The sequence below is a fragment of the Scophthalmus maximus genome, chromosome 11, assembly GCF_022379125.1.
Source record: "Scophthalmus maximus strain ysfricsl-2021 chromosome 11, ASM2237912v1, whole genome shotgun sequence".
In the NCBI taxonomy this organism is placed as follows: domain Eukaryota; kingdom Metazoa; phylum Chordata; class Actinopteri; order Pleuronectiformes; family Scophthalmidae; genus Scophthalmus; species Scophthalmus maximus.
Window position 1 is genome coordinate 3,387,139 of NC_061525.1, and position 24,227 is coordinate 3,411,365.

The 24,227-nt window shown below is 42.2% G+C and overlaps 2 protein-coding genes across 3 annotated transcripts in view; both read right to left on the reverse strand.

Moving 5' to 3' along the window:
• The window catches only part of sorl1 (sortilin-related receptor, L(DLR class) A repeats containing), a 75,425-nt gene extending 67,283 nt beyond the window's left edge, over nt 1-8,142 (reverse strand). For both annotated transcript variants that reach the window (XM_035621694.2, XM_047335858.1), the window contains exon 1: nt 7,743-8,142. In XM_035621694.2, the coding sequence (XP_035477587.2) occupies nt 7,743-8,042 (300 nt within the window). In that variant the 5' untranslated portion in view covers nt 8,043-8,142. The remainder of the gene's footprint in view (nt 1-7,742) is intronic.
• A 7,976-nt stretch (nt 8,143-16,118) lies between these two features.
• On the reverse strand, nt 16,119-23,111 carry LOC118295074 (carotenoid-cleaving dioxygenase, mitochondrial-like). The gene is made up of 12 exons (XM_035621695.2): nt 22,982-23,111; nt 22,673-22,871; nt 22,301-22,512; nt 22,083-22,198; nt 21,750-21,852; nt 21,494-21,622; nt 20,749-20,909; nt 20,475-20,642; nt 20,205-20,339; nt 19,049-19,231; nt 18,556-18,666; nt 16,119-18,198 (listed from the first exon to the last, which is right to left on the reverse strand). The coding sequence occupies exons 1-12, from the start codon at nt 23,016-23,018 to the stop codon at nt 18,082-18,084; spliced, it is 1,671 nt and encodes a 556-aa protein (XP_035477588.1). The 5' UTR covers nt 23,019-23,111; the 3' UTR covers nt 16,119-18,081.
• Between the last annotated feature and the right edge of the window lie 1,116 nt (nt 23,112-24,227).

Sequence of the window (24,227 nt, forward strand, 5' to 3'; positions counted from 1 at the left end):
CCATTATCTCACCCGGGAACAGGAGCTTAGGTTATTGCAGGACCGGTTCAATTATTCAGTATATTTCACGAGTTTGCACCTCTGACTCTTCTTCAGCCGCAAGCCATTCAACCTTCTCTCAGGCACATCGTCCGGCGATGAGACAAGAACTGATGCATTCACATCACGAGAATGACACTTTGACAGAAAGGAAACAATTTTATTGCTATCTGCTGCATTCCTCTCCTTCCTTTCCACCCTTCTGGCACTTTGGGGACCTAATGGTAGCAGGGTGGGGTGATGGGTCCAACAAACATGCACAACTATGTTTCCAGTTTCGTGCACAACAAAGCATTTGATCATCAGATCACTGGTTTTGCTGATTTATCAACTTTAGGTATCAGCCAGTTAACTGGCATGAGGGTTAAGAAAACAGAGTCTTGGGCTTCCAAGGAATGGAGACAAATTTCCTCTTCCTGCTATAACCGGCTTTTTTTTTACTATCAATATGTTTTTTTTTTTAAATGTCCTGAAGGAGAAACTTCACAGACTCCTCACTTCTGTCAAAATGATCTGTCTTTAAAGGATTCCAAGCCAAAGTTACCTCGAAATTCCCATTTCAGACAGCGCATTTCCCCATGGCAGCATTGTTGTGTCACCTTGGTGAGGGGGTGTGGGGAGGGGAGGAAGGGGAGAGGGTCATCTGACAATGCTGGTCTCCACATTGTGACGATTGTCAGCGATGGATCGGCCCAACCCCTTGGCAGCATGTACGAGCTGGGCTCAGTGTCTGGTGATGACACTGATTATGACACTATAATCAGAAAGATACCAATACATACCACACATTCCAGGGCATGTCGTGTCCAGACTGCGTTACACAGTACAAAACATCAACAACATCCCAGGTGTGAACAAAGGGCACCACTAAGAAATTGTGGAACAGAATTAAGACCAAGGGAGCACAGAAGGAGAGGACACGAACAACGGGTAAAGTGTGTGTGTAAGCCACGACTGTGACCGTCCTTCTTCAGCCCAACTCTAAAGAGGCACAACAGAACCGACCACTATAAAATCCAAAATTCTGGTAATACTGACAGGAAAGCCGATCCAGAAGTCATGAACTCTGCCCTCTGGACCAAAAATACTTTCATCCAACTTCCAATTGGACCAATCATTTTTGCTCTGGAATGTTAACTTTGATACCCTTAACTTTGGACAGATGTAATCATATGTCCTTATTTGTCATTTGTTCTTTTACTACTGTTAACCTAGCGCTATAATAATTCCCAGATTTCTATTACCGCTGGTGGTCAGATTTGGCTTCTTCTTATTATCTATCAACCCCCCTCAATGGATGAATGGTTCAATTGGGTGTGGTAGTGGCTCTGAGAAATGTTCCCAAAAATTGTCGTGTCCCACAGTGGAACGGAGCAGCCTACGCTCCCCTCAGCTCTCCATTATTCAACAGCAAGGGGGTGTGGGGGATGAGTGCGGGTGGGCATCGCAGCCAGAAGACCATTGGCGGCATAGCCCGTCTCAAACAATGACATCATCTCTGCAGGACTGGCAGGCAACGAGGGGCTGGCTGCGCTCGCTCGCTCGCTCGCTCTCTCAGTCAGACGCTGAGCACAGCTTGCAATGCGTGAGTTAGTCTGTGCTGTTAAAACCCACCATTGTGTTTCTGGCCACGGCGAAGATGCGTGAAATGAGCCACTGTCCTCCGCATGATGTCACAGCAGATGTAGGCTCTTGTCAGACCGACAGTTAGACAGACTGAGAGGAAATAAGGCTCAAAAAGAATATGAGGACATGTTTTACCAGGCTCTAATGCACGGCCTTGTTATTGTGCTGACAGGACTCACTCAATAGTAAGTAACGCATATTATATTCCCGCTCTTCTTTAAGGCCGAACGATTTCAGCATCAAAAAAAGAAACATCTTCCGTCACTGCACAAACTCAACAGAGCCTCGAACTAATTAAGACGTTTCCATACTGGAGCTAGGTACTGTTTTACCCAGGGATGCACCCAATGAGATTGATGCTGCCGTAGTCTGTGCTCCTGTGTGATTTGTTGTCATTTAGTTTGAAATTACACATTCACTCTGTCTGCACACGTTCACTGTGACTCACTCACACACAGTCACAGTCTGTTGCTTTTGTATTTTGTCTGAATTTCGGTGCCAAAATTTGGATGGAAGCTCACGCTTTCACCTTTCACTTTGGACTTTCGTCCACAGAGCAGATGAAATGACTGTTCTCATATCGACAACGATCTGTTCTTTTATTGCGAGATGGCCGCACTTTGAGTCATAACGCCACTCTGCAGTTTCCCCTCAGTTCAATGGAGCCTCGCAGCACCTTCCAGCTCATTGCTCCGCGACGTTGTCGTTCGGTCTCACGGCTTTCATGAGCGCTGCTTCCGGCCACAGCAGGTTCACAGAAAACACTCAAGACCTCTACTGCATGCCCGGCTCCAAACGGCAGACAAAGTGAGAAACCAGCTGGTATAATAAAGCCTGATTTATGGTTATGCGTTTCGTAGCCTTCGCTGTACAGCTCCTCAAAAATGTAAGTTCACGCTGGGGCTACATCAGCTGCAGAGATATCACGTGACACACACACACACACACACACACACACACACACACACACACACACACACACACACACACACACACACACACACACACACACACACACACACACACACACACACACACACACACACACACACACACACACACACACACACACACACACACACACACACACACGCGTATATTATCAGCAGCAATTTGAGGTCTAGAGACACTTGGACAAGTGCACTGTGGATCTCTGACCCTGTGATTAGTGGACGAGCTGATCGACCGCCTGAGCCACATTACTACACTCAAAAATCCATAATGACAGAGGGAGAGCATTCTTTAAAAACTTTTTGCCAATTCATTAAGAATCAAAAAACAGAATTCTCTTACTCCTACTCTCTTATTTAACACATTCAGACCTTCTGATGTATCTAGAACTAGGACTGGAGTCCACTTGTGGCAAGCAACATTTGCTCGCGCTACCAACCCCAGTCAATGAACGGCACAAGAGGAATGTTGACACTGGATATAACAAAACCACTGAATTACACTCGGCTACAATATTTCAAACATTCATAGCATTCTTTTCAAAATACATTATTCTTTCACTATCTTTGCATGACATCTACACCGCGATTAAACGGAATTAAAAATGATTAGCGTCTAATGCTCAGACTTTAATCGCACCGCGGTTAACTTGTTAACGCTGCCAGCTCTAGTATATATATATATATATGTACATACATGTATGCATGCATATCTGTCAATGATTCCTAAAATGTCGTTATCAAACCTTTATGACAAAAAATTTAATTGAGTCTTGATATTTAAGTTTAACCATAAACTTTATCATGAATAACTATAAATTTACAAAAACACAAATACAAGCAAATATAATAGAACTTGAATTGAGAAAATAAACTGCTTATTTTACGTAAAATGTGATTTTTTTTCTGCATGGTTTATTCTTTAAAATAAAAGATTTCATATCGGTTAACATAAGCGCTCATATTGATATGTCTGTGAAAGGCTAATCTTGGCAATAATATCAGCCAACTCTATATATATATATATATATATATACAGTATATATAAATAAATGTTAAGTTCAGTGTACAAACACACACTGCTATATCAGCAGATACATATATTTAAAATAAATGTGGCAATGATGTCGTTATCAAGCCTTAATGACAAAAGAAATGTAATCGAGGATTGATATTTTACATTTAAAAATAGTTTAAAACACAAATACAACTTCATATATACAACTAGAAAATGACATAGAGAAAGTAAAACTGATTTTCATTATGTTGACTCAATTACTTTGAAATGCACATCTTTACCACCGCCGTATTTCCTTCTGTAAAATAGGTGTGGATGTATGTAATAGATCTGAGGAAAACATGACTTAGTCCTTCCGAAGAAACCTAACAAGCGATGGTGGTGAGACCCGAAGGGCACATTAACAAACCACAATATGTGCACAGTCACTGTTTGGCTTCGTACTGTTTATTTACACTGCTCACTACTGGAGGCACATGGTGATTACGAGGGGTAATGGTGACATTAGGGGACTGGAAATAGCGATGACAGTGTCGCCGGACAACAACAGCAGCAGCAGCAGGTGAAACAACAGCAGATGGGAGGATTTACAGCCATTTGACTTTTCTTTAGGACGTTCCTCTGCTGCGACAAGCTGAGCCTCGACACCAGCCTCATATTTTCCCAACAGCTACAAATGAGGTGAAAAGGCTTATTCGTTCAACACATCTAAGCGCGTTACATTTAGGCCACGGGTTCCACATGACACAATGACGCGTGTGCAATACCCTCAACCTCTTGTTGACAATGTCGGACCGATGGTGATGCAACCGCAAAATGTTTTTTCTATATTGAATAAATACATTAAGAATTCATTGCGGGAAAACATATTAATGAAACAACAATATGGGAACAATTATTATGTGATCAAGTTTCATTTTCAAAAACATATGACATGTTGTCACCACCCTCCGAAATTCTCGGCCAATCACGCAGCCCCGCGCCTCTCTTCATATAGCAGAGCTCAACAAAGGTTACAATAATAAGCCCATTAGCTCCCTTTAGCTAGAGCACAAACAGTCGCTGCTGTGAAATAAAAAAAAAAAATCACCTCCTGTGTCCCTGTTATTATCAAAACAAGAATGATTCAGCATCATTTCATACAGTGGCTTCAGAAAGCATCCAGGAGCCTTTCACTGTCTGCACACTTAAATCTGTAGATTGTGCCTTTCATTTTAAATAGGCAAGTTAATGCTAATTTATTAAAAATCCCAAAACCGAATTTTCTCAATTTAAAAAATGCATTCAAGCTCAGGCCGCGTATCAGATTATCCTCGTTGCTTTAATTACCCTTGAGAGGTGTCGCACGCCTGACGGGAGTTCCGCTGTGGCAAATAAGCCTTTTTTTTCCACTGCGGCCATTTGGACTGTAGGAAAAACAGAGGTGTAAATAATAAAATGAATCACGGCCGCATTCCATAATTCAAAGAGACTGAAAAAGACGAGGGGGGGGGGGGAAACCATAGTGGCTCTTTTGACGGCACACCAGCAAATCAGTCCAGCGTGTCCCCGTATATCTCGGGGCATCTGACCCTGGAGAAAGATTTGGGCTATAAATCCGGGGGCGCAGTCAAATGCTACCATTCCATCATATTCACTGATTTACATGATTGTACATTGGATTCAATTTGCCTACTTGATTGTAAACAGGTAGTGAAGAGGGAGAGCTAGGTTTCTTGTGCGTTACAGCTCACGCAACCTGCGAGTCGCTTTTAATATTCAAAATCAATTCCTGACCGATCGGGACTTTCGTAAGCAAGAATCATTAGCTGTTGATCAACATGAGGCGTGATCAAACGGATCGCTTTGTCACGCAGAAAAATGGAAATCATGACGTTTCGAAATGTCCATTATCACATATTGTGTTTTACTGCAGGACGTTCCTGTAGATCATGTTTCCTATTTTTAAACCATTTATTGGGACGCTCACATTACTTCACGTAGGTGCATCCCAGGACCTGGTGTAAAGGTGAGTGAGAGACTGGGGCGCGGCTACATTTTCCTTATACGACACAAGTCGTGTTACTGTGACATCGCTGCCTGTTTTTTTTTGCCGTGTGTGTTTGCTGTGCGTCTTAAGAGACACACTGCTGTGAAAGGCACAGAGTACCGACTACTTATTCATGAATTTATTTGGTCATTCATTATAAAGCCCAAAAACGTCTGTGTGGTGTGTGTGTGTGTGTGTTTGTGTGCATGTGTGTGTGTGTGTGTGTTTTCATTCTCACTGTTTTTTCTTGGAAGTAGCCCGTCTAATGAGGATGCCAAACGTCTGTGCACTCAATGCGGTTCTCATTGTGTATTGTCATCAGTTAGTTCGCCGTGATCTATTAAGCACTGAAGGCGGCTGAGTGTGCAGCTACACGCCCTGAGCCAATACATGTATTTGGGTCATTACCTGTCTGTTTGCCTTTCAAACAGCCAATGATCTGCATGTCACTGTTTCATTCAGTCACACCCCTTCTTCCCTTCAGCTCTACACTGCTCTCATGCGTGGCCTTCGTGGCGTCCGGCTGACGGGAAACTTTTAAAGAATCCCTGTTAGGAAAGTGTGGACCTGACAGACGCGGGAGAGCCAAAGACACCGGCGGGTTGCATAATGGGAATCGGAGGATCGTGTGTTGTGCAGCTCTCACCCTCCTGTGCACTACGAGTCAGGGTTTTTTTTTATCAGCTTCTACCCTTTTCCATTCTGGCCTCGCTTTTTTTTTCAGACGTGACTCCCGTGAGCCTCCCCACCCATGACACCCGTGTGATTCTAACACTCTGGAGAGCCCCTTTAGATAATTGATACGGAATAAATGAAAAAATGTTTAGCTGTCTCAAGGTTCTCAAAATATGAGGGATTTGGAAGAAAAATAACAGCTGATTGGACCTTGGGTCCCGGGTGTACTTTCACCGCTTCAACAGTTGATTCATTCATTAGATTAATCAATTATTTTTTCAATTACTTGCTGGATGTGTTCTTATTGACCTTTTTTTTTAATTATTTATAACTTCCACATTAAACCAGCCACTTAACTTTTGCTCATTGAGTTCACTAAATCACTGTCCTACAAAAAAACAAACATGCATCACTAAGATGTCTTATTTCTTATGAAAGAAGGAAAAACGGCAGAACGCCTGGTGTCAGGAGCATGTAGGTAATGATTCAGAGGGCTTTAACCCGCAGCTCAGCAGAGCTACTGTACCCTTCTCACAGAGCGGATGGATGGTTTGTGAGACCACCGAGGGGAAGTCTGGGATCACAGACTTCCTCTCTGTGTCTGGGAAACCGGCATCTTCACACTAACCCCCATCTATTTAGATTTCAAGCTCTTGGCATCCTCTGGAGACAAACGGGTGGATGAAGAGAAACAACAACAACAACAACAACAACAACAACAACAGCAGCATCAGCATCAGCATCAGCTCCGACCCGTGTGTCTCTCGCCCAGCATCAGCACCACTCTTCCATCCGTGCTCTCCTCTATTCAGCACCGACTGGCCTATTGCAACAACAACAACAACAACAACAACAACAACAACAACAACAACGACAACAACAACACACCGTTTCATTCTGTCGCACACACAATCTAAAGCGTTGACAGAGAAACCGACGGGGTTTCCTGTAACTCCGGCTTGACTTCCCTCGACTACAAAAAATGCTCCGCCGGGTGCGTCAGGGCGCCTCGCGTGTCTGCTTCACGGACCGCCCGCGGACAGGTGGCCACGAAGCGACCGAGGGGTCCGTGCCGCGGCTCAGCTCGTCTGATCTGGAACGCATGTGGGTCGGACGCGCCGGGTGAGACGGACCGACTCGCTCAACCCCTGCGCGCCCCACAGCCTCCCCCCGCAAGCGCGGCGCAGACAGTCGGGGACGAGGTGCGGGAAAAAACCGGCGCGACTTCGAACACAACAGTGCGGCGGCTTGCGTAATGTTTCCTCCCGAGACATCCCTGCCAGCTTGAGGCCAGTCCGCGGCGACTGCACAAACGCTGCGCACCGCCCCCCCCCCCCCCCCCCCCCCCCCCCCCCCAACCCCCAACCCCAGGGGAAAAGGCGTCGAGTGGGATGCTCCACGTTACCTGCCCGTACACCTTCGGCGCGGCCGGTTCGCCGGCGCTCCGGCGGCTTCGATGCTGCGGGTGGGTGCCAGCGTCCGACCCGCCCGCGGAGGCGCCGCGGTCGGCCGCGGGCAGCGGCGGAGCCGCGGCGGCGTCCGCGTTAGCCTCTATCGTGCGAAACCCTCTGCTCTGCGGCAGCATGTAGCGCTGCTCCGGGTGGAGACGGGGGGCCGACGGGTTTATCCCGGCGAGCCCGAGGACGAGTAGATACAGCGCACGCCGAAGAGACGAGTGCATCCTGCCCGCCTGCGATATCGCCATGTTTGTGTACGTTCGGTCGCGGGTTAGCAGAGCTCCTTCTACAGGCGGCGATGTCCCCGCTGCTGCGTTCACAGACCATGGGAAAGTGGGAACGGTCGCGTCTCTCCCCCCCGAACTCCAAAATGTGCGTCTGCCGTCTTACGAAAGCAAGCTGGCAAGTCTCCGCTGCTCCACGCGTTGTCTGAAATGTTTTTTTCTATTGTTTTTATCAAGAGACTGCAGTACGAGAGAGAGACACACACAGTGACAACCGTGGAAATGGTTTGAGTATTAAAAAAAACTTGGGAGCTGCAAACGTCGCACTCGTATTTGTGTATTATATTTAATAAACCAATAAAGCGCCATGTCCCCAGCTATATATTATGTACTTTGAATGTATCACCAGCCATAACGACACAGGCTCAAATGTTGAAAATAAAAGATGCATACAGTTTTTTGGAAGTAAACAGTAGAAGTAGAAATTAATTTGTACAGTCTAGTTCTCCTTATTAGCATTGTTATGTAAAAATGGAGGAATTGACAAACTCCACACCACATTGCATTACACCAAATTACGACCACTAACAACAACCAAATTACGACCACTAACAACAAATGTGATATATATATAAATACAAGAACATATCTGTGTCAAGTCTACATCTTGTGTCTGTTTCTTCCAGAAGATTATTATTTACTTTATTTTATTTATTTCTCTTTGGTGGAAACGGGCTAGTGGCTGCCTGGTTTTGGCTATTCCAGCAAATCAAATGCCTGGTATTTCCTAGTAGTTTATCCCACTACACTATAGCCACAGAAGACTTCATACTGATTTGCTACATCGCTCACAACGTCCTAATATACCCAGAGAGTTTGAGGGTATTATCGTAAAATCTGACCGGGGACAAAAATGGCTCCAACTATCAGTCGTAAATACGTCTCAGGTCCCTGAGGACAAGTAGGTCGAGTCACAAGTGTTCATAAACAACGTTCATGAAAGATGGATGCATGTCTGTTCACTCTTTCTGGTGACCATGATCATTCCATTGTCGTTTTCCATTCAGAGAAATGTGTGGCCATGTGTGTACATCTTGACTCTGACTTTTCCTGACCCCCGAATTATGTCATAATTATATTTCAGCCTATTTTTTCCCCATAAGTCAAGCCACTCAGCAGTCGAGACTCGTTGGATGTGACAGCAGTCAAGACTAGTTGGATGTGTACATTTTTGTGATTTGAAGGAATAGCTCAGAATATTTGTTTGTTAAATATGAACAAACATATTTAGGGTCATCCCAGAGGCTTTAGGTGTTAAGACGCTGGCAATCCACTGCAGTGTCCCCTATTTGAGTCCATCCAGGGATAGGATGCATCTCTCTTCCCATCTTTTTATGCCACATCTCTGCAATAGAGGCCTAAAATGTTCCTTAAAATACTGTGAAGCTACAGCCAGGAGACTGTTGACACGGCAAAGTGGCGTAGGCTCACGTCACATGATTTAGACTCAAGTCACAAAGCTGATCATTTTAGACTCGACGAAATCAAAAAGGAGTGGCAACCTGACTGGACTTGAACACCAATGACTTGTGGTTTTACTTGTACTTGAACCTTTCGACTTAGAGATTTAAAAGTCCATCTATCCATCCATTGTCCATATCGCTTTATCCTTTAAGGATCGCGGCTGGCTGGAGTCAATCCCAGCTGATATTGGGAAAGAGGAGGTGTTCAACCCGGATAAGTCGCCAACATATCCCAGGGTCAACATGCAGAGACAAACGGCCATGCACTCTCACATTCACACCTATGGTCGGTTAAGAGATTCCAATGAACCTAACCCCAATCTGCATGTGTGTGGACTCTGGGAGGGAGCCGGAGAACCCAGAGAAAACCCACACATACATGGGGAGAACATGCAAGATATGAAATACATATATATTTCTATCTATGAATCAACTAATGTTACAGCTAGTCATTCCCAGCAAGGCAACACAGGTCTACGACTGTGTTGTATAGTAATGTTAACCTCAATCTAGTTCAGCCAGTGCATCCAAGATAGATACAGGACTGGGTAGTCATGACTGGAGAAGCTGGAGATTGATACAGTACAGTTCATTTTCAGTTTATTGTTTTTCATAAACAACCTCCAAGACTTTCACTCTTTCCTTGGATATCGACCGGACTCCTTCTTCTGCAGGCAAAATAAAGCTGGTGATGCTTTACCACCCCCAATGTAGTCCTTCTTATCGTCTTTTCCTATCTACTATTCCTTGACCCCAATGGAAAACGTCATGAGGTCAAGGAAAGGTGTAAAGGAGGATTCATAGGCAACAGTAACTTACTGATGACTTGTGTCCCTTCTGGGTCATATTCATACTCTTCTCCTTCTTCTTTTCTACTTCGGATTTCATCCTTTACGTTCGTGCAAGGCACGTGACGTTAAATATCGCTGCCGCAATGAATTGTGGGGCGTCTATTTCTCCTTTCCTTTCGCATAAAGGTCCAGTGTACCCTTTGCTAAATGAAATAGAAAAGGAAGCATTGAATCACCTTTCCTAAACATTTAGAGAATCCAAACAGCTCTTATCATGGCTGCTCATCAAATACTTCCGGGTCATTTCAGGATTTAGGAACATTCCTAAGGAAATTTGACGATTCAACCATTCCCTTGGTTTTTAATTTACAATTTAAATGTGTGGCTATGTCTTGAACAAAGCATGTCAGCCTATAATTCTTAAAGAAATTGAATTGTAGCATGGCTTGCTAGGGCACTTGATGTGTATCACCTTGGCTTTTCCTGCTATGACAAGTCAAAATGTCATGTCCTGTCATTTGGAGTTGTGTTTACTGCATTCACGAGAAACATTTTTTTCTTCTCCCTGAAAGAGATTACAATCTGTTTTCAGCAATTCCCATACTTAACAATCAATTGTTTCATCTTGTGTTTTGTTGGTTTACTTTCTTTCCACAAGTTTTTGACATTTTCGTTTTTCCAAATTTGAATTATATATTCTTGGGATGGAAATTGAGTTTATATATATATATATTTTTATATAACCTATTGCTGGTTTATGGTTCAATTTGACACAGTTAACTTGACCACCTTCCACTCAGATCTAATATCCCTTCGTATTGATTTAATCCACTAACAGTGAAGGGTGTTTGAATAAACTGCATGCCCATCATTTTTCATTTGTTAAAAAAAAAAAGTATCGAGTCACACAGCTGGAAAGAAAAAAAATCAACAAACTGCTTTCCCAGTGCCAGCAACACGAGCAACAGGTCAAAGGAAGTGTCCAGTAAACTAAGGTGGTTACAATTAATAAACGTGAATGGTCTAATCCATCAATATGTGTCATGTGTTCATCCGACAATAGTATTAACGTATCCCCTCTCGCAGAACGCCCAAAGTTACGAGAGGCCGCGAACGCAGCATGCGACGGACAAAACGCAACTGCACGAGCGCTGTTTTGACCGCACTTTAACATCGGTCATCGCCGCAACGGCGGTGGTTGTTCACACGTCAGCCACGAACGAACAGACAGGCCCCGCCTGTGGGATTCATGAATATATGACACATTTCACCCGGTGACACGGACCTTACCTTGTCCTGTGAGTAGACGTCAGCTCACGTCACCTTTGCTCAGTCCTCGTGTTGACGCGGCAGCAGGTATTTTGGCGGTTAGCACACCTGCTAACTTAGCATTTCGCTTTCCCAGCTACTGCTAGCTTCGCGCTTGCTAGTTAGCCCAATGGCATTGGTGGGATGGATCCAATGTGATGACAAATTCACCAGCGGAATGGGGTCGACGTTGGTTTCGATAACATTGTGCTAATCTATTTAACAATAAAACGCAATTAGCTGTTAATCTAGGTGACTTTACTTATCTAACCAGACACAATTGTTTTCATACTTTAGCCTGTAATGAGCATGATCAGTGGCCCACATGATTTAAGTGATGCTGCTTTTTAAATTTTTTTTTTAAATTTTTTTGTTTTTTACAGATATTCACGTAACACGTCCTGTGCAGGCTTATTTTGTGCAAACTGTATTGTAGCACTGTGTGCTGGTACTGAAAGACTACCAGATGGTTGTTGTTATTAAAATCACAAATACTAGTTCAAGTCTAATTAAATGTTTTGTTTGCTGTAGCGTTGCATCACAATGAAAGAAGCATCACCAGTGGCGGGAAAACCGACTCCACCGGCATCAAGCAAGAGGTCCGCAAACAACAAAGGAGCCTCTAAACAGTCTACATGCCAAGAGGTAAGACTACCTGCTGGTTCCACCCCATCCCCCAACTAGTCCTGTCGTCTGTTAAAGGGGCACTAAGTGATTTCAATCTAATACACTTGACTTGTAAATGTCAGCGGATACCTCCTCACGCTCCGCCAGCTGTCGGTTGTGTGTGTGCGTGTGGCGTAAAAAAAAGAAGCTTGTAACACAAAAATGGTGCGGACCGCACCACAAAACCCTCGTGTGTGCAGTTTTTAAAGATCACTCGTCGACGCGTTAAGAGACGTGCCAGTGGGTGGCGCCGCAATCCCAACTTTTTGGCCTAGTGGTTAGTGCGTCGGTCTCCAATACCCGAGGACATGGGTTCACGGCCCGGCAGTAAAATCACAACAACACAAAGAGAGAAACAAGCTTCCTCCAAAATCACTTACTGCCCCTTTAATGCCACCTCAGACAATACAGTTTTCTAATACAATGTTGTAAAATGGGACCCAAAGGCAAATTATCTGCTGAATGTGTTCCAACTTCAGAGCTTTTTTAAAAATAAAATGAAAACCAAATGGAGGTTAGAAGAGTTACAGTATTTTTTACTGCCTTTACCACTGACTTTAGGTAGATAGATAGATAGATAGATAGATTGATAGATAGACAGACACACCAGGTTTTAGTGCACAGTCTTTTCTTTGCTATAGATGGAACGTTCACATGAAAATCCAGACAAATCGCCTCCAAAAAAGAGAAGACCCCCATCTACACCATCCGCTTCAGAGTCACCGGATTCATTTGAGGCTACAACTGCAGGTATGTGCACTGTCATTCTGGTTTTTGTTTTTGTTTTTTTACAACTAAACAAATGAAGGAAGCAACACACAAACTGCTTTCACTCTACTACCAATTTTAGCACCAGCTCACAGGAAGTTAGACAGTAGCAATCTCTAAACATTTAGGGTGCAGTCAAATTGTCAAATTTGCTGGAAGTATTTGATCAGCAGCCATGGTAAGAGCTGTTCGGATTCTCTTAATACATAGGAAAGGTGCTTCAATGCAACCTCTCCTATCTCCTTCAGCATAGGGTAGCACTGGACTTTCCTATGCGAAAGGAATGGAGAAATAGACGCCCCACAATTCATGTGGCAGCGATATTTAACGTGACGCGCCATGCACAAACATAATGATTAAATCCGAAGTAGTAGTAGAAGAAGAAGAGTAAGAATATGATCCAGAAGGGACTCAAGTCATCATGTAAGTTACTGTTGACTATGAAGCATTTACATCTGATCTCACACGGTGGTAAAACACACTGAAACATGCTGGATGGAGCACACTGCTCTGATTGAGGTCATCAGAATCTATTATTAAAGATAATTTGAATTGGTTTTGGACCTTTTAATTGCTGACACCTAGCTGTTGGTCAACTCGCCTGAATAAAATATTGAACAATTGTATAACAGATATTAAAAAACAAATAGTGAGGTCAAAGTCATGACGAAAGTAAAGCTTAAATGTTTTCACTATTAGTAGGTTTTTACCAACATTTGTGATTTGCTTTTTGTTATAGGTGCAAGTAAAGAGGTCAGCATGCTGATGCTGCAGTTTGCTGAAGTGCTAAGGTAGGTCCTATTTCCTTTCCTACAGTTGGATACTAGTTTGATCTTCTCTTGATTATCCACTGTGCTTTAAATAGCCTCAAAGAATTGAAGAGTAATGAGTTTTTCATGTGAAAAATGCTGACACTTTAAAACTTTGAATGAAACTCGAAGAAGTCAAGCAAAACGCATATACATATTCTGGTGAGGTGCTGCCTCATATTGAGACTTAAAGTAAAAGAGAAGAAAGCGGCATACTAATAGCTCCAATCCAATCTTTCTATTTGAAATTCCATGCAGAAGGTAAATGTTTCATCACTTCTTGCTGAGGAGAGGAATACGTGGCAAATAAATTCAAGGTCTCAGGACGACCTGATATTTCACCTGCCACCACAAACAAGTCATGTTTCTCACTTGCTTAAAGGGGCAGTAAGCGATTTAGTTTGTTTTTGGAATTTTTGGCTGCACTAGTCGCAGTTCGAATCCGCGTACGGGAGACCGACACTTTAACCACATGGCCGAAACCCCTGATGCGAGTTCCCACTTCAAGATTTTAAGCCCAATGTCTCAAACTTTGGAGACAGTTCTACCGGTGAAGGATCTTTAGTGTGTGCCGCCCCCCCCTTCCCCTGTCACCGAGGACTCACGTAGTGTGAACAGCACAACAACTGAAAGCCTGTGATTACAAGACAGCACGTCATGTAGTATGAACGGTACAGAGATCTGACCACTTTGAAAATCCTGCAGTGTGTCTGAGGAATGAGTCTTAGTGTCGCTTGTCGCTAGCGTGTCACTTAATGTGTACGGGAGTGATGTTTACTGCACACACAGTGTTGTGAGGTGCGGTCTGCACCATTTTTTTCCCGGCGCACACACAGAACAGACAGCTAGCGGACCGTGAGGAAATATTCGCAGAATTTTACAAAAGTGTATTGGATTAAAATCGCTTACTGCCCCTTCAACTAACAACCACATTCTCATAAAATGTGCTTGCACTTTAGAAACTAAAGCTAGCAAAGTATACTATATAGCACAGTACATGGTTTAGCCTCTGAATATTTATTTCCCTCATGTTAGAAGTGCCCGCCTGCTCAGTAACAGTGATCTTCAGCTTTGTCATGACACGAAGTGAGCACTCACTCCTCTGAACAGCTTCCTTCAGGGTGCCACTGACCACACCATTCAAACTGATTGAGTACTTGCATGTTTTTTTAACTGATATGTTTTCAGCTTTACCCAAATGTACTGTCTGTTTTGGGTTTGTTTCAGTGAGAGAGCGGCAGCAGATACTGCACAGATGAAAGAGCTGGAGGGCATTTTGACCAAAGCTCGAAACCTGGAGTCCTACCTGAAAGAGAAGAAATACAACCTGAGGCAAACATTAGCTGGGATTTCTGATAAACTGCAGGGTTAATCACGGCCTGTGAGCTACATGAGGAAGCATGTTCGTAGCGGTCCATTTTACTGAGTAATATATTTCTTTTGTGAATAGTTTTGTGTACTGTACATATAACCTCTGCAGTTTATGTTAGTCATGTAAAAAAATGCTAAAATATACATTCACAACGTGCCATGCTTCCTACAACGTGGCATTACTTAGACTCTAAATTAATAAATGTTTACTGTTATGAGTTTATTAAGTAAAAACAGATTTTGAATCAGATTAAATTTTTTCTTCCTTTATTCTCAACACAAACGATCACAATAATTCCATGATGTATTCTTCATACTGTATGATATAACCTGGATATAATTGAGTAAATTCCATTGTTTTTAAAAGAATACAGTATTCACCAGTGTATGTATTACTGTTTATAAGGAATTAAAGTGCCTGTCAAGTAAAAACAGTATGTCATCGTCATTGTTGATAGCTGATGCATCGGGGAGATTGGGAGGAGTGTGCCTTCCACCAACATACACCAGATAGAAAATAAAAAGGGAACAATGAAAGAACAGGAGCTTCACAGTGTGAGATCCATCCCTTAAGTAAAAAAAATACTTGAGAAAGCTTTTCTGCATTTCTATGTTTCATTTGACGTGAGCATTCTCTGCTGTATTGTATATTCATGTTCAATGGCTGTAGGAGAGTGCAAGTGGGCCACATTCCTAGTTGAAACCGCCTCATGAATTGAAAGTAACAAGCACTTTGAAGTGTTTCCAACATGTCAACTCATAATATAGTGGAGGCAGTATTCATTGTTTTAATTTGACCTGTACCATTAACAAGTACATCGATTATGGAAACATTACTACAAGAAGACAAATGCACATACGCTGTTAAAGTGGAGGTTTTTATTCAGAGGGTATAATTCATGTATTAGGAAATGCACATTATTTAAGTCATTCATTACTTCATTCATTTTCTTACTCCAACATATGGGCCTTGTCCTGAATTGTGTTTCTTGTTCTTACACAATTGGATGACTTTGGTGACCTTGAACTAAGACTCACCTTTTTATTTTGTGTAAAAAATAAAATTCAGTCAAAGTGTGTGTATAGACTACCAGGAATACAACCCCCCACCCCAACCCACCCATTTTTTTTTTTTTAGCTAACCAGACCCCTTATCTTTCACTGTAAATGAATTGGAATTGAAATTTAAAAAAAAATATTAAATGGCTTAAAGTATTTAAAGCAATTACATTTTCAATATTTTCAGTCCACATTTCTATGTATAACATTCAATATTCAAGTTTTCAATAATTCTTTTGTATGAATCATTGAGAACGAGCATTAATACATAAATGAACACTGCACCCCAAAAATCTGGACAAGCATGTGTGCCGTGTGGAGGCTGTAGTTTGTGCTGCTAATCCTGAAGGTGTACTCAGCTGTAGTCCTGACGTGAACGTATAGCTCATGCTATATGAACGGGGCTCATGCAGCATGAGCTATATCAGCTTCTGGCACAAGACATAGCTGGATCAAACCAGAAGGCCCTGCTACAGTACACCGACGGTGCTCTCCACTAACCTCACATTCTCCCATACCTCCTGTCTCGCCTCAAAACATGTCTCCTAATATCCAATACATTGAAATTCATTCAACTGTTGCCTCCAAACAAAGGCACCTCTTTTGAGTGCCATTCTGTCATGGGGACTGGTGGTTTTCCCCTCCAGCGCGCAAAGCAGGTAAAGAACTTGACGTCATTCTCATCCAAAACTGTGCCTAACAGTTATACAGCAGCAGCTCTCTGAATACTATAACGTTCGATCTCACAGCTGCTGAGAGAAAAGACACCCTGCTGATCTCAAGGGTTATCAACTTCATTCTCACCCAGTACCAGTGCTACCAGAACTGCTTTTTATGATGATAAGATCAGCAGTGCCCAAGACACCATAGAAACATTAATCAATCCTCCACCACCTACCACACACTAACTTCTCAGCTGATATTTTTGCCACCTTTACTCAACAGGTGGCAGCCACCAGTAAGCAATTCTCTGAACCCGACAATCCCTCCGTGTTCCCACCATTGTGCCAGCACTCAATGCTTCACTGGCTTTAAACTGGCTCATGTAACATCTCTGCTCAAAAAGCCTTCTCTCAAGTTAAACTCAAGCAGTCAACCGAACTATCGGTTGTCTCTCTTCTTATCTAGGGCAGCTAGAGCTGCAGCTCAGGGCTTGACTCAGTATGCCTGTATTGGTACAGCCCATGGTAATTTCTCACCTCAGATACTGCAGTGCCTCTCTTGTGGGCCCCCCATCTGTGAAACCCTTACAGATGGTCCAGAAGGCACCCCTGTGTCTGGTCTTCATTCAGTCTAAAAGGGCGTCCCTCCGCTGCTCACCGACCTCCATTCAAATTCAAATTCATGGACTAATGCTTGCCGACACTGATGCTCGAGTCCGGACTGTTCTTGTTTGTGGTTCCCAGGTGGTGGAACAAGCTTTCAAATTCTCTCTCTATCTTCAAGAGCTTCTTGAAGACTCATCTCACCTCAACAACCCTAGCATAAAAGATAAGACTCATCCTAATCAGTACATGTAAATGTATTGTGACACATGGCAACATCAATAGTAATAACTATGGCTATGACTGCACTTTGAAAAAAAAAAAAATAGAATAATCCAAGCAAACTATGCATTTAGCCCTGTGTCGAGAGCTCAAGATTTGCATGTATGAAGAGACAGACAAAACTTAAAAAGCCAATATTCACTTATTATTATTATTATAACATCTGCCACGACTTCTCTCTATTCATGTGAGTTCAGGTGTATTGTTTCCTCCTCACATGTCTATGCTGTGGCATTGAATGTCCCATGGAAACCATAGGGGATGTTGACAGGCACAACAGCACGGCCCAGCTCCTCAAATGTCTTGGCATCCAAAACCAGGAGGAATGTACTCTTGTCCTTGAAGGAATATAGACAAAAGGAAAGGATTACTTAAAGATTTCCAGATTTCTAGAAAGCAGTGCATCAACGTGTGCTTCTGTAAATCTAGAGATACACTCCCTGTTAACCTACAGATAAAGAACATGCTTCATGGTTCTAATGTTGTATAGTTAACCCAATACCACAATTTCCTTCCATCTCACTGCCGTCGTTTTAAAAAAAGGATCTGTGAATGTATGATTGTACAGTACATTAGTAATCTGGGAGGAAGTTTAACTTTAAAACAAAAATAGCTATTGTGACCACAGATTTCCTTTGTTTTAGGTACAGAGAAACAATCCCTTTGTCCAAAATCTTTGAATCCACCTGACTGACCTGGTTTGGGGTGATGATAACAGACATGATGACACCGTCATCCTCCTCTGTGGCATTAGGGGCAGGGACGAAAACTGGCTCAGACGGATATAGACCAGGTTGTTCCCAGACCTGTGAGAAAATTGATACTCATTAGTCTTGCAGTTTGGCTGTAATCATATTTGACTTTTGTTTTACATATGTCAAATTTTTACTCCGTAAAGGAGGTTATGTGAGTGGTTCAGTTTGTCGGTTTGTTAGCAGGATAACTTGGCCATGGTAACACGTGATCGAATTTTGGAGGGATCTGGATTGGATCAGGAATCAGGTTTTTTTTCCATACTGGCTGTTGTTTGACTGGTAAACATTATAGACAGGAAGAAAGAATTTATCTTATTCATCTTTTCTTATATTATTTAGCTGCCATAATAACTTTATTGTATAGTCCACCTCCCATGTAGTTCTATATTTATCAATCAAGAATCATCTTCAGCTGGGAATTTGAGGGACTCACCTTCATGTGTTTCCCCTGTAGGTCCATCTTGATCAGTGAATCTCCTACAAGGTGTCTGAAGCCGCAGCCATAGAAGTAACGGTAGGGGTGGGTGTTGTACTTGCCATAGTAGATCTGAGGGAACTCCATACCACCATATTCATGAAGATCGTCCCCGTGGAGGTCCTCATGCGTACAGAACACCTGCACCATGGAGAAAAAAAACAGTGTGGGTAATGAGACCCGGGGAACACTGGTAGTCACAGTACTACAGCTCATTTCCAAAATTCTAATTTAAATCATGAAGATTGGAGTCTTGGTTGTTTTCGTTGTTAATGTGGTCACAGTAAGAAGTTGGTAATAATGTAGAAACATTTGTTGAGCAGATAATGCTGTTGTTCCTGTCTGTGGTGATTAACACTGTTTCCTTTGGCTGCCCCATAATTAAAAGCACTGCAGATCCCACTGGTGAAACACCTTTAATGTGAAGCAGTAGGGTTTTCTGTTTATAATACCAATAAATTAATACAGTTCTGGCTCAGTGTATACCACAGAGAGCAAACTAAACTGAAGCTGATATCAGTAAGATAATATCATGCTGATAACATTCATGCCTTGTTGTCTTAATTTAAATTTAACTCAATTTGAGTCACTATTATAATCAAATAGTACAAAAATAAATAATTACTCAATGTAAATACAATGAATGGCTATTGCGAAAATGCTGACCATTGATAATAAGCCTGTAAAAAATGGGTTTGATTTCCATTAAAGCAAAACCCATTAGTGATTCAAAGAATTATAACTTTCAACTGGTGAAATTCAATTAAATCTTCAAAAAATAAATCATTAAAATAACACAAAAGGTTGAGAAGAAATGGGATTGCCATTTGTGGGCATCTCAAATAATTCAGCTCTGATGTTTTAGGAGATTTGTAGTTTTTAAATTATTCAAATGAATGTACAGCATATTAACAACTAATTGTAGCATATATTATGGCATAATGTGTGAGTGCAAAATAGCAGCAGTCTTACGTTACATAATGTTTTTTTGTGCTCTCAGTAGGAGTTACCATAATTTCCTTTTACCACACTTCTACCGAAGATAGGCTTGACACAAAAATGACTTCTACTTCCATCCTGTGTCGATAGATTTTAGATCATGTTGGTTTCCTACCTTTTGCTTCCCAGTCCTTACAGAAGTGGCTGTGGTGTTGGGCCGGTTCAAGTTCAGCTCATAGGGTGTGTCATGGTCCACATTGAGAGGCAGCACGAAGCGCCGTGGGAACGCTCTACATAATGTGTTATACACCTGATGAGGAAATAAAAATCTTTTCAGCAAATTAATGTTCAGTTGAACTGAAGCTAACACTCAGTACTTGAATTACAAATGTGCATGTCTGAAAAAGGCACGGAAGGTTCAGACTGTTGGGTGGTGGCATTTTACCTCATCAAGAGCTTCTCCAGACTTTCGCAGATTCTGGAGGTTGTAGTTATTGATTGCCTGTCCATCATCTGAAGCACACATATCTATGATCAGGAAGCCGTCCTCCTCGTAAGCGTTGATCTGGTGGAAGGTTGACAACGGCTTGGCAAGATACTTGACCGAGCTTACCTGAGACACGAGATTGAAGAGAGTAATGAAAGCCATACACATTTATTTTATATACTTTACAATAGACCGAATTTCAGAGGACTCGAGGTCCGGGTTAGAGACTTACCTTCCCTGTCTGCTTGTGAATCAAGTGGAAGATAGTGTTGAGGCTTGGGTCCCAGAAAAAGCCGTCACTGATGCTTTTTGCTCTCAGCTTGCCTGTCACAATCTTTACTAGGTCCATCTTGATGGGCTGCTCAATGAACACCACGTAGTTCTCAGACATTGCTATGATGGATTGAAAAGATTATATTAATTTCTATTCAAAATTCTGAGTGGTTGATTTATAATTGACTGAAGAGAGTTGAGGTATAGGAAAGAATACCCTTTTTTTTCTTCTTTTTTTAAAAAATTAAAATGTATACCACAATGCTTGGAACTCACTGGGATTATTTAAGAGCGGAAGCAGAATACTAGCAATCTCAGCCTGAGACTTTCAAAAGGGATATTTTTTGCTGGTTCTCTTTTTTCATATAGTGAACTGAATATCTTTGAGTTTTGGAATTGAAAAAAGAATCAGCAGATGAATTTATAATGACCCTAGGTCCTAGGTTATTCCTATGCATGCATGTGTGTTAGCCAGAGAATGCTGAAACACAGAAAACAAAAAGCTGTGCCCGAAAGTTTGATATTTGTAAACTAAGTTAGTTACATTCATGGAGAAACTGTATATTATGCGGATGGGTCACATCTAGTCATTACCCCTCAGCATAATAATGTTAAGTAAATCGTCCAAGACATTATGTGTATTGCTCCTATTTAAGGATTTATTGTCAAATCACAAGCGTGAAACCAAAAGCCCTTTTACTTACCAAAGCTGTGGTAGTAGGAGGGTTTAGACTTGTCCACTGAGGGAATCGAGCACAGCACTGTGGCTCCCTCCAGGGTCTCGTCTGCTTCTTTCTTGGTTGGTGGCACCCGGATGATGTTGTAGGAGGCTCCTGTCAACGCAGACACAATTAAGTGTCTTGCTAAACGAGCAGTGTGTTTGTTCACCATTCTTTGCTCTCACTATACAGGATCCAAAGATGCCGTGTGAACATACTGAGTCGATGTTTGATAAAATACCTTTGGTGGTGTAGGAATTCCCCATGTTGTACGTTGTTCCATCAGGCTCAGTGTGTGGGTGTGCGGTGGCTCCATTCACAGCAATGAATTTGCTCCAGTTCACCTAATGGGAGCAATTGCATGAGTGCAAAGATCTTGGCTTTGTTAACACTTCATTTTCAATTGTCGATGCTTATCATATCATATAATGAGTGACAGTAGCCAGCCACCCTGCTATAAAAATTCTGTGTTCAATAAAAGTGTCAATTAAAGAAACTGCGGTTCACAGTTATGCTCCCAGAGAATCAATAATTACAAAGTTATGTTGTACAACTACATTCAACAACATGTTACCTTTTTGGTTGTCTCAAGTGTCTCAGGATTGACCCTGTGCATGACATTGGTTTCCGTGCTGACATAGTAATCACCTTTGTAGGTCACAAAGCTCACGTTGGCATTGTCTGAAGATTCTGTAGAGGAGGAGGAAGTTAATAGTATCACACTTTATTCACTGTATATCTTATTGATTGCATCACAAGGTTTGTGTTCATGGGTCTTGATAACAAACTCACTTGGTAACTCGAACTTTGACAGGAAGCGCTGGAAAAAGTTTTTGCAGGGGTCGGGCATGGTGACAGTCCCGAACTCTGACACAGCAATGCGGTTGCACTCCTTGTTGGCTTTGTAACTGTCACTGGACAGGAAGCGGCTTCTGTAAGTCACCTGACTGTTAGATATTTTGAACTGGTGCAGGAGAGCCATACCGTCAAACCAGTGGTTGAACCTGATGAGAATGAGGGATCAGGAAAAAGGAGTCAGCTTTGTGATGTAGATGTCAAGTCAAGAAAATTCAATTAATGTCACCCAAGATCCCAAATCAGAAATGATATTCTTAGATTCCCGGTTCAGATTTTTTTTTTAAATAGTGAACAATGTGCATTCACCTGTTGTTTCCGATCTCAAACTTCCCAGGCCCATTTCTCAAGAAGCTCCCCTCGATCCATTCTGGGATTCTGCCGATGATGTTGGTGTTGATAGGATTGGGTGTGTCTTCCACTGACCTAACAATCTTCTCAATGCAAGGCAGACCGTGCACATCTGTGAAGTGGTTGATGATCTGCCTCGACTTGGATTTTTTGAGCTCTAGAGAAAAGAAGTGCAAACCATAGTCCAATTTTCAACGTGCACATCAGTTTAAGAAAAGATTTGGTATGATGTTGAATCGTGAAAAGCTGGTAGAATCAGATCTTTACCTGGGGTGTATTTCTGTTGACGTGCGATGGAGTTCATGGCTGCAGCTTTGTCTCTTGTGTTTGTCGCAGAGCTGAAAGGCCCAAGCTGTCCTCCTGTGGTACTGCTGTCTCTGTAAGAGTGGCACTTAGCTTTATATTGTCCTCCTGGCCGTCCCACCCCCTGTAAACAGTCAGATAAGCTGACAAGCAGACAGTGATTACATGCTTATGTAAGTCTTTAAAGCAGAACTTTGTCATCACAAGATGATACAAGTGGTAATTTATTGAGAGATAATCACTGAGAAGTAGGGAAACCACTATGGCAGCATTCATCATTCATCGCAAATGGTAATTTATTTTGCCATGGTGACAATTGCATGCAGATGTGTTGTGATGGGAAAAGCCGATAGACTTGGAAGAGTAGCTGGGAGGGAATAAGAAGACACACCATCAGCCTGTTTTTATTTTTGTATACTCTTTTTTTGGAATAATTACAGCATTTGGGAATTTTTTTATTCCTTTTGAGTTCATCTTGAGCACTAAGCGCCTGATATCTATGTCACGGCTCATGAATTATTATTCATAATTCATGTACTGCTTCTATAGCACCCACAACGAGTTCACTGAACATTTTATAGTTCGATTCATTAAAAGTATTTTTTTTATTATTCTGTTTTATTTTGTTTGACATTTTTTGTTGTCTTGTGTCCTATCGTTGTTGTGTTGTTGATTTTTTTTACGACTGATGTCATTTTACTCATTATGCTATTGTTGTGTCTAAAATGTGTACGGCACTTTGGTCAACTCAAGTTGTTTTAAAGGGGCCCGACCGTACCACATAGTTTGTAAACATCACTCCTTGACGCGTTCACACTGCACATAGATTACATAAAAAGTCAATGCAAAAACGCGAGTAGACGCAAAATTGGCGTCATTGAGTCGGGCAACGTGAATGGCGCAGAGTCACGAAGCGACCTGCAAATTCGCATTGTCCCCAGTGTGAACGCAGCATAAGATAAATGTTAGCACCTGTTGCTACAACTCAGGGGTTTTGGCCTCGTGGTTATCGTGTCCATCTCCCATACCCGAGGCTGTGGGTTTGAGCTTGACCAGTGCAGTTGAAAAATCAACCAAAATTGCTCACTGCCAATTGTTACTGAACGTGCAATGTCAATGGATTTTAATCGGATTTGATTCATTTGTTTGAAATATTTTCAGTTGAAAAATAAATGAAGTAGGTCTGAAATAATTAATTATTTCTATATTT